We start from the raw sequence: 12,044 nt of genomic DNA on the forward strand, positions 1-12,044 counted from the left end.
GAAAGAAAAGACGAAGAAAAAATATCACTATGATTTAGAAAAAAAAAAAAAAAATAAAATAAAAAAATAACAAAAAAAAATAAAATAAAAAAAAAGGAAGCAAAGAAAAAAGGAATGAAAAAACGGGAAATGCGTAATTAAGTATTTCCACCCGTACAGAATAAAATACACTTTTATATCGGACATCCGACTGATTTATCATATATAGTGAAATTATATGGTGAATTTTGAATAAATATAAACATGGTTCGAAAATAGATGCCACAAATAATGAAAAAAAAAAAAAAAAAAAACAAATAAAACAAACAAAAAATATACGTACGTATATCAATATACGGATGTATATATTAATCTTCGAGAATTTTGCAAGGGTGAAACCTGAGCGAGACTTCTTTGAATTGGTATATTTTAAAATGTGGAACAAAAAATATTGAAAAATACAAAGCAAAACAGAAAATTATGCGAAATTTTTACCAATGGGATTCTCTATTTTGTAATGAGTTCCAGATTATAATTATTTGTTTTATGTTTTTGTTTTTTTTTGTTTTTTTTTTTTTTTTTTATCGTTAATCAGTAGCGCATACAAAGAAGCTATTTATTTTTCGTGCTTCACGAGTTGCTGTGCAAAGACCGAAATTTTGCCAATAAGTTAGCTTTTCATGACTTGCAATCATACATGAAATTGATTCCGTTTTTTTTTTTTTTTTTTTTTTTTTTTTTGTCACAGAAGAAATCGCAAATCAAACTTTATCGATTAAACTAGTCACCAATTCAATGTAACTGTGAAAGTAAGGAGCCATGATTGATTTTATAAGTTATCAATTTTTACCTGGGCATTTACTTTACTATTAAACTTCTTGGTCATTTGCACGGCATTGCTTGTTTCGTTTGATCAGTTTATTGTGCAATTTTTAAAGCAAGAGTATTAGCTTGATAAAAAAAAATTAAGTTTAAGCATGTATATTTTCTCCGATCATGTCGAAAGTATCGAATAAATACTGAATCGTAATCAGATGTTCTTCGGCAAGTCTTTAGGTATTACATATGTTCATTGATACAGTTAATAATAATATGATCTGATTGTTTCGCATTGCATTGAGTTAATACTGTTTCATTCGGTTTCAGTAAAATTTGAAAAATCAAGTAGAACTAAATACGTCCCGACTTGCTTCTAACCATTATTTATTATGTTTTTTATATGTCGTTTACATGTCACCAGAGATTAAGTAACGGAAAAAAAAAAAAAAAAAAATTGTGTCGAGGAATCAGCGGTGAAATCAGAGATCGCATTGTGGCGATTTACTTTTTTTTGAATCACATCACATTACCAACTACCTTGACACCGTCTTCTTAAACAGTTTCTCTGTTTCGATACCTTATATTTGTTTTTTGGAAACAAATGTTGAATACCTATTTACCATGGCACGTTTTCGATATCAAAGTTGAACTAACTGTACGCAAATGATTTAGAAGTATTAGTTTTACAGTTTGATCATGATCCGATATTCTTACAATTGACAATTTGGCAATTCATTTTTCAAATTACATTCATTGTTCGTCAATCGATTTGATTATGCTCCTTCAACTCTAGCATCGTGCGATCAAAGAGAATATTGGCATCTATTTCATTTTAATTATTCAAAAGGAGAGGCATAAATTTTTTCATCTAAAAAAGAAAAGAAATAAATAAAACTATACAGATTTCAATGTATATCTTGTGTAAATAATATAAAACGTATTAACAGAGAAAAACAAACCCAAAGGTTGTATTGTGTGCACGTGAACAACAAAGACATGATAATATTGTTTAGAGTCCGTTTTGAAAGCTCCGATCCTAAAATTGCGTGATGCACCTCGCTTAATTAATTAAGAAATAAATGAGAAAAGAACCCCTGCTAGATTAGATTTATATTTTTTGATGCAATCAAGTTGAAGACGTGAAAATGAGCAGAGCCGTTTATAATTTATTAATAGTCGAACACGGAATCATGATTTATATAAGAGTGAGGTAAAAATGTTGTATATATATATTATAATTAAGTAAGAAAAAGTAATTATTGATAGTGTATAACAAGAGGTATGTAGTTAATTATTATATCATAAAAATCAGTTTGAACGCATAACATGATGGCAATGTATTTTATCTATCTTCATTCTAGATGACTCAATATTTCTGGAAATATATGGAAATATATAGGAGTAAAATAGAGAGAGAGAGAGAGAAAGAGAGAGTATGTGTGTGTGTGCGTGAAAGAGAGAGAGGGAGAGAGAGAGAGAGAGAATAATGATAATTATAATTATACTAATAACCACAGGCAACTTGCAACTTTTGAATGAATATATGTCGTTTGTGAATATAATTTTTTTCTTTGATACATTTTTCGTTTTAACAGAAGTGAAGTGACAATTGAAAATGAACTGAAATTCTAGGATAATTCATGAAAAACTTTGAAAAAGAAAAGAAAAAAAAAGCAGACAAACAAACAAATAAACTGTATTTATTTAAAAATCATCTGAAAAAGTAAAACCATGTAAAGCTGGATGAACTAATGCTTCTTTTTAGCACAGTGTAGAAATGAATAACGCTTAAAAGTCATGTAAAGGTGAAAGTTTGTATACAAATTGAATCTGTCCCGATTCGCTATTAAAACAGCTTAAGTATTGGTAACGGTATACGCATTATTTTAATTTTAGTTCACAGAATAGCGACCTATGACTATACATTATTCATTGAATGCGATAAGCTGAATCCACTGCATCGATCACTTCACGGATTCTTTTGTACAGTATTATAGGAGCAATCGTTCTATTGACATTGACAATCTTCAGGGATAAAACTATTAATGTTTTTTTTACTACACGCAATTCTGAAGTATTGTTACAAGGATAATTAAAATCGCGGTTTCTCGTTTAAAAACATAATCTTATCGAACGCGAGTTGAATGACGTCGCACGAACCTATAGAGGGTCGTAAATATTGTTCGGTAAAATATTTATTATTATACTTTCTTTTTCCGTTTATGAAGTTTCACTTAGCTGCGCATAAAACTTGGAAAATAACAATTCATCAGTATCCAAACTGATAAGGTTTATTTATATTAACTACTAAAAGCTGTTCGCGGCAGAAGTAAATGAAACAAAGAACGACATTAGCGGAAGTATTAAATTGCGTATGTAGTACATGCTTCGAATTTGATATATGTATATGTATAAATATTTATTAGATTACGTCATATAATATGATAAAAACACGTGTATAAAAGCGAGAAAAAGAAACTAAGAAACTCATAAGACGACATTTTAAATTCCTGTGTATGTCTCATACACGTCTTTCCCAAAGTATTTACGTGATGGGATTCCTTTCTGATTAGTATTTTCGTAGAGTAGGTTGAAAACCCTTCACGCGATAATTCTCAGACATTTCTTATTATCCTGGATTGTTACTATTCGCTTCAGCAGGTATAAAAATTAAAGTATTTTCTACGGGATTGGAAAAAAAAGTTTATATTAGTCTCTCCGGCAATTATACGTTTTACAGTTTTTCATACTTTTTCTCTTATTTGTATCGATATTACGGGGAATTATAGCTCATCTCAACCAGCCAATGAAACTCACGCGTTTGATATTTTTTTTTTTTCAGAAATAATTCGTCGTAGTACAACAGAAAAGTCAATAAAGGATTTCTGTGAATTTCAGTTCGCAATTCGAAAAACTGCCGAATATATGATTTTATGAAATATTTATATATTTTTCTAAATCTTGAACGTTTCAAAAATATTCTTCGCTAATAAACGTGAAATCCGATTACATATGTGACAAATCTGATGCAAAAATCGAAAATCTCCAATTTCTCATGACCGCGGTAACGGAATCAGTGGAAATTTTTACAAAAGATTCTTGATGAAAAATAAAATCAATAACAACCAAACAGATATGCTTGGACCTCTAGTTTCAGAGTTATGAATTTATTGAATAATTAATTAGTTAAATAATATTCTATTCTCTCAAATCAAATTTTACCGATAACTTCATAATTATACAAAATACTGTTGTTATTATCGTTATTACAGTACTATATACGTATTATAATTTTTTACTGCCGATAACGCGATACTATTGTCATTATAAATAACGTTCGAAAAACTTTCTTTTTTTTTATTACACAAAGAGAGAAGAGATATATCGCTTAATATTTCGGTTATCCCACTACCACTTAGAAATTATAAAATGTGAGAAACAAACGAATCTCATCAACATAAATGTATGTATGTATGAACATACGTACATACAAGCGTGTGTAGAAAAATATATCAAGATCGCATAGTAATTTTCAGTGTATTCAGATCAGGATTCTTTATAATTATTTTAGAACGCTAGAGGGAACAGACGTGCTCTAAATATTTTCATTGCATTCTCTCGAGTTTCCAGAACAATTGCAACTAGAGCTGTGCTTGAAACGTTCAGAATGCTATCTTATACAATCTATATTCTATATAAACGTTGAATCGGCAAAGGCGTTTCTACAAGGTAATCAAGTAACCAGATGTACAAAAAATTCTTTCTTTTTTAACTGTAGTTTTGCATGATTATGTCACATACATCTTGCATATTTTTTTGTTACATATACCTATGTATAAGGATCCCCGTACAGTTGACGAGTTTCCGAGGGAGGGGGGGGGGGCATAATTTCTTCAAATCATACCAGAAACTATTAGTAAAAGGTATTTTTTATTTGCCAGCTTTGATAAACGACAGTATTACAACAAGTTATGCGATTTCAGCTTTTGGATGGTGGCAATTAAATAACAGTAGTAAAAAGTAATAAATTTTTTCTTTTTTTGTAGCCGATTATCTTGGAACGAAAATAAAACACGTTTATGACACGTTACCCGATATAAATACTATTGATGGTGTAGAAAATCGCCTCCCGACTTAAAGTCGTCAAAAAGACGTCTAAATGATATGTCTTAGGACCTATTTTCTGACGCCTAAGTCGCCAAGGACATCCTCTACGTATCATGATATATTTTTGGGTTAAAAAAGGGGCCGTAAAAGTCGTAAGACATTATTTAGACTATGATTTATAGATTTAGACGGCTATTTGACGACTCCAATCTTGTGTTGTCTGTGGGATGGGTTAAAACATATATAGCATTATAGTTTACACCATATTATGAAAAAATAATGTATACTAATCGAATTAGAAACAGTATAACTACTGGAACAATATTCATTACAGAGAAACAGTCCGTGACCGCATCCGTGTTTTCTCTCATCGCTAAGGAATAGAAGAGACACAGATTCAGTTCAACGCATCCTTATATGCCTGCATGAATGTATGTAGTACGTATGTATAATAATTCAATATAGGATACCGATCGCCCCTTATAAAATTCACTCAAATTTAGAGAGGCTGATTATAAAAGACCTAACTTCGGTGTGACGATTATAATCCAAGTTACTCTACCCGTTGATCTGTACAGATTCCGATGATAAATTAACTGTTTTATAATCGTCACTTAAAATCTTTAAGTAAATTTTAATAGGGCCCGTCGATACAGCCATGCAAATTTTTCGCCCCTTTGCTCCGAACCTCTGCACATTCGAGGCGTAGGTATTCATCGCTACGTCAGCCAATAGCGTCGTAGGGCTTATCGGAAACGACCAATCAGCTGCCACAGCCGGCTGTCGTTTAGACACGTGACCTGTTGCCTTCTTCTGTTTCGTATGAGCGAGAGCCGAGACGGCCGAGACGGCGCTGCGCAGTTTGAACTGCTTGTGGCTTTCTTGGGTGCTTTTGGAGTTTGGAACGGACCGGCGGAGAGGAACAACGCTACGTTACAACGGTTTCAACTGTATAATTTATCGCATTTACTCGGTTAGTAACGAATAGGGATCAGTCAAACCGTGTCCATATCACCGGGAAGCTATTTTCAACAAGTGAGTATCAAAACTTTGTCAAGTCAAAGCGTATTTATTAATCTTTATCTGGTTTAATTGCGCTTAGTGACAGCTAGTTGTCGGCTTTTGAACCGAGCCACGATTTGTGGTTGACTTTGCATTTAACTCACGTGCGTTCTTTTTAATACACTTCAATTACTTATACAATACCTCTGTTTAGTAGCATTAATAAAAATTTAAAAAATTAGATAATCGGTTCAAACCACTCGATTTCGGGCTTATCTTGCTTTTTTTTCACCGTATTTACATTCGGGGTCGAATCAGCTGCGGATCATATCATTTATAGGTATAATGCACAAGCTGGCCGGCGTTTCGCCGGTTTTCACAAACGAATGTTGACTTTGCTCCTAAATAAATAAGCGTTCCAATTGGTGATTGATTCTCGGCAGTGGTACACTGTAAATTGTAATAACACCGATTTTCACCCACGCATATTTTCAGGGCGTGGCATATCGCTTACACTATTTGTAAATATAACTCGGAAACATAAGACCGGCACTCTACACAGTACACACGTAGGCGCAACGAATATATACCTACGGATATACGTTATCCGTTTTAATTAGCCACGTAGTTGACTTGCGCAACTACATTTTCAATCGACCTATGTTGTACGTATAATCTCTGTTTTGGAATATTTATCGACTATAACCAAAGTTTATCATACGGAATTATTATCATTAAATTGTAATCATTATCATTTACGTCTCGACTACACTATATAGTCAAGATATCGATATATTTTACAAATTTATTGATGCAATTGTTACTAATTTTCTGAAAATTATTTTCATTTTTTGAAAATTGTATTATTTTTTTTTTTTTCTAGTCCCAAATCTCTGAAAGAAAATACTTTAATCTCCTTTGCTGATTTCTTTAAAAAAAAAAAACTACCAAGTTTTTATTCCTCATATGAATATATCGCACAATATAATATATTCAAATCTAATCAGACAGAAATTGTTTTTCATTTCCTGGGATTACATGCAGCACACTGAGAAAACAACTTGTCTACATACGCTATTGCAAAGTTCATTTGGAAAACTGCCGAACCTATAAGATGTAAAATAAAACTCATAAAAAATATTTCTGACAATAAATATATCTGAAATTTATTGTCTCTACATTCACAGAGATACATATACTATGTAATAAACGCTTGTGCATTTGTTTGTGCCAACAGAATGGCGGGAGAACGTTTGGACATTGTGATATTTGGAGCGACTGGTTTTACTGGAAAGTATACAGTTTTACACGCAGCAAAGTTGGCTGCTGAGAAACCGTTCTCATGGGGCGTTGCCGGCAGACGCAAGGAGGCATTGGAGGCGGTACTCAAAGAATTTGCACCTGACCAAGGTGATTATAGTGAACGATGATAACTGAACAGGACAAGTTATTTGCTTTGGCGAGTTATCGGAGCTACAACAGCACAGAAGTTGAAAATACATTGTAGCAACATTCTGTGCTGTTATGCGGCAGTGAATGAATCATAAAATTGTTGGATACGTTGAATATAAATAGACGATGATCTATATTTAAGAAGGATAATCAAATTCTAACAAACGACCTTAGATATTTATGTATAAATAATATGAATGAAGCGTTTTCGTTCCTTACCTTCTTGGAGATAACCGAAATATCTTATTTTTTTTCACATCGTAGAAAATATTCCCATCATCATTGCTGATGTGAACGATGAGGATTCGCTGAAAAAAATGGCAGAACGCGCTAAAGTTATTGTCAATTGTTGCGGACCTTATAGATTTTACGGAGAGCCGGTCATCAAGGCTTGTATCGAGGCCAGAACGCATCACGTTGATGTCAGCGGTGAACCGCAGGTAATAATCACTCATATAAGTTGTAACATAGATCTTTGTAATTCTGTTTCACTCATGCTGTGTGTTCTCTGGATTAATTCAATTACTGTAGTTCATAGAACGGATGGCACTGGAGTATGGAAAGCAGGCGAAAGAAGCAGGGGTTTACGTAGTCAGTGCCTGCGGATTTGACAGCATTCCCTGTGACCTGGGGATCATATTTTTGCAAGAAAAATTTAATGGAGAAGTAAATAGTGTCGAAACATACCTTAACTCTTGGAATACGAAAAAAGTTGGGGGTGCTTCGATCCACTACGGCACATGGGAATCCGCTGTATATGGATTGGCCCATGCCAATGAACTCCGCGAGCTCAGAAGCAAACTTTACCCTGAACCTTTACCTAAGTTGAAGCCAAAACTTGAGTCCAAGTAATTTCAAAGCTTTTCATTTTTGAGCTCGATCCTTACTTTCAAACGCAGAGTTAATACAATAAACGAACAACTTTTCCAGAGGCAGCATTCATAGAAGTGCTATATCTGAAGGTTGGTCAACGATATTTCCAGGATCTGATCGATCGGTAGCGCTGCGTACTCAACGCTTTTTGTACGAAAAATACAAGCAAAGGCCAGCCCAGATCCATACCTACGTGACATTTAAGTAAGTTTACATGAGTAAAAGGACGCAGAGTTTTCGATTTCAATTCAGTACACGTCTTCACTCGTGCGTAAGTTACTGTGTTTTAGTTCTACTCAAACAAACAGTTTACAGATGCAACGCTGTGTTTTTATAATTCTTTTTTTCTGTTTTTATCTAAACCTGTAAATGCGATTCAAAAACGGTTTCTGTAATTTTATTCTGTTTCGTTTATTCAACACCTTTTTTTCCTGTAGGTCCTTTTTTACTTTACTCGCTACGGCTGTTATTGGTGCAGTGTTTACCCTGATGACAAAATTCGAATGCGGACGAACGCTGCTTCTTAAGGTACAAATTACAGTTGGGCAATATGCATGAGTCATTGAACACAGTTACATTAGGCCACATCTCCCATAGCGAAAGCTACATGACAATATATTTTCATCTACAGCATCCAAAGTTGTTCTCTGGAGGGTTCGTTAGTCACGAAGGTCCTGTGCCGGAATCAATGAACAACGCTCATTTCTCTTTGACTTTTAAAGCTTGCGGCTGGACAGAAAAATTAACTGAACCAACAGATGAACATAAGGAGCCTCCAAACAAGGAAATGATAACCAAAGTCTCAGGCGTTAATCCTGGATATGGCGCAACCTGTACTACTCTCTTACTTGCTGCGCTGACCATTCTAAGAGAGGCTGATAAAATGCCGGACAAGTAAGTTTACTTCTACATGTTCCTAAAGAGTTCCATGCATTCTCAAACTTTACAGTTTATTAACATACAAAGAAAACTGGGCAACTTTAGATTGTGAAAAAATGTATCGCGTACACATCTATCCTTCTTTTAGCACCGAAGACGTATGACGTACAACGAAGTTGGTAGAAAAGTATCATGATATTTTTAGCAGTGTAAACATGACGGTATTTTAGTCTTTGATAGCAAAGAGCGAGACGAAAGAAAATAACAGAAAGCAATGATATAGTAAGAAACGTGATAAAAATTGACTATTGAAAAGCATAAAAAATTTTCAGGTCTTGATAGGTAATTAAGATACCTTCAAGTCTGCTTTAATTACTAACGCAATTGAATATGGATTAATACTCGGATTTCAATGGATTACAGTTCTCCCCATCACCCCAAGACGCACCTTTGGTGCAAAAACCTTTTGCCATTAAATCTGGTCATTACTCACAAAAATATCTTTCTTGATCAAAAATGCAAGCATTCAATCACTTGATGCGAAAAACTCATTAAATGAAAGCTCATCAAACCTTAACGTTCTAAACAAAGTTGTCAAATGTCGCATTTTGTCGCGAAAGAGGAGAAATATTTGATAATATTTTCGCTATATAGCTCGACGGCTTCTCTTCGCATTTGGAACTACTCAAAGAGTGTTAAGATTTGTTCATTCGATATTGAATTTCAAGCTAATTGAACATTTCTCAAGTTGCCTGCAGCATCGGGAATATGAAAAACTGTAAAAACATCTCGCAGACTTGGATATAAAGCTGATGAAATTGAATTCGACTGAATAAATAGAATATCTTATTCCAATTTCAGCGGCGGAGTTCTTTCACCAGGCGCAGCTTTTGGCAAGACTTCAATTATTGAGGAATTGAATAAACACGATTTGAAATTCGAGGTAGTATCATCGATTGAAAAGTAAAGGTAAACAAACTATGAAACTTGATATATCCGACTGTTTCGATCGACCACACAATGCATAATATGATAGTCCTATTGTATTTTCTTGACTTTTGACTGATATATGCGAGGTGAAGAGATCTAATCGAATAATAACAATATTCTACTATATTTTAATACAAAGTTTGTCGCACAAACATATGCCGTTACACATATAATCTCTAATATACTCCACTTTCAAAAAATAGTATAGTATTATATAATGATAAATAAATGACAACTTTCTAAGAATTCAATACAATGCTAGTAAAATTCAAGATTTTCTATAATCCGGAACAATCGTTCCATTGATACGCAACTGTTATTTTTTTATGCTAATTCTATTATTATTAATCGTTAATACCCACGTGCATTTATATGTATTAAACATGTTAACACTTGATGTGTAATATGAATTAAAAAGAAAAGAAGTACAGCGTGAGAGTGAGAGAGAGAGAGAGAGAGTAGAGTAGAGTAGAGTAGAGTAGAGTAGAGTAGACTAGAGTAGAGTTTTATTTAGGGAGACAGAGAGGGAGAAAGACAGAGAGAGAAAGTGAGCTGAAAACTTAATTATACATAATATATACGCTAATTCAATATTCGTATAATTATCTTTGTACTTTATATAGATATATATGGACGTCTTAATATTCTAACAGGAAAGTCTTAATTTTGTGATAATTTCTGGGTATAAAAATGTAAACAAGAGGTGTTACACCTACCTAATAAAATCGTTGGATTATTTTGTAAAATGTTGTATGAATAAAAAAAACGTTTGATAATCATTCGTCATCATCGCAAACGTAATTCATCTACATTTGCACAAATATAAATACCCAGCGATGTATGAATTTATTTCTGAAAAAAATTATCTGCATAGTTTACAGTGAAAAAAATTTTGTGAGACCCAGTTGTTGTTAAAATTGTTATTAAGAAATTCAGTCGAACGTTTGCTATTCAATTAACATATTAGTGGATATCTACACCTACAAATCTATCAAATTCGTTGTGCGATCATAATCATCAAGCCGTTTATTTAGACAGATTTATCTTTTTACTTTTCCTTTTATTTATTTATTTTTCTATTTTCTATCTGATATCAGATCAAAGTGAACATTACATAAGGAAGTAAGCGATTATTACATCAGCCGTCGGTCGCGAATTTCAAAGTCATATAAAAAATTGTGTATGTAGAAAAGTGGGTCAAGATCTGACTTCGATATTGCAAATCACGAAATCATGTATCTGCATGATCTACACGTGTGACAAGCACCACATCTACGACCTTGCTCCGAGAGTATACATATGTGTATCTATTTTACATTGTGACATTGATTATGCAGCAGCAGCCGTTTAAAAATATGATTATTCTCTCAAAGGCAGTCGATAACTCGTTTCACATGATCAATGTGCTATTATACTTATCCACGCATACCCACGCGTGATACACGCGTGCCTCGACACATACGAACATAAGTATACGAATTCGACTCGAGGTCTTCGGCCAAATGTTATCGACCCGTGTTATGCGGGAATCAAAGAGAGGAAATTAATTCTAATGTAGGTGAAAAAAATGTTGATCCAAATACGTTTCTCAAACTGCGATATGACGGGCGAATAAGCGACTCTGAGAATACTTTGACAGAATAGTTTTATAAACGTTGAAATGTTTCCTCCCATTGAGATTAAGATGACAAGATATTAAAGCCTAATTCCGGTCTGGAATAAATTTTTTGCTTATAATCTACTCTCCATGCCTGCGTTGCGAAGAATTTTTTACAAACGAGTTCGTTTTTTTTTTTTTTTTCTTTTCTTTCTTTTTATCGTCTATGAGAGATTTTCAGTTATTTTTTTTTAAACACAATACAAATACTTAGAGAAACTAAATCGATGCGGAGACCTTGTTTAGAACATCGTAAATTGTAGACACTAATTTTGATTACCTCTCT

General features: G+C 33.4%; 1 protein-coding gene across 1 annotated transcript; it reads left to right on the top strand.

The window, feature by feature from the left end:
- Positions 1-5,784: 5,784 nt before the first annotated feature.
- On the top strand, positions 5,785-10,085 carry LOC124414984 (saccharopine dehydrogenase-like oxidoreductase). Its single transcript, XM_046896193.1, has 8 exons — positions 5,785-5,940; positions 7,145-7,317; positions 7,624-7,799; positions 7,891-8,207; positions 8,290-8,436; positions 8,670-8,760; positions 8,864-9,126; positions 9,973-10,085. Exons 2-8 carry the CDS (start codon positions 7,146-7,148, stop codon positions 10,076-10,078), a joined length of 1,272 nt encoding a protein of 423 aa, XP_046752149.1. The 5' UTR covers positions 5,785-5,940; position 7,145; the 3' UTR covers positions 10,079-10,085.
- Positions 10,086-12,044: the final 1,959 nt, after the last annotated feature.

The sequence above is a fragment of the Diprion similis genome, chromosome 14 (assembly GCF_021155765.1).
Source record: "Diprion similis isolate iyDipSimi1 chromosome 14, iyDipSimi1.1, whole genome shotgun sequence".
NCBI classification, from domain to species: Eukaryota; Metazoa; Arthropoda; class Insecta; order Hymenoptera; family Diprionidae; genus Diprion; species Diprion similis.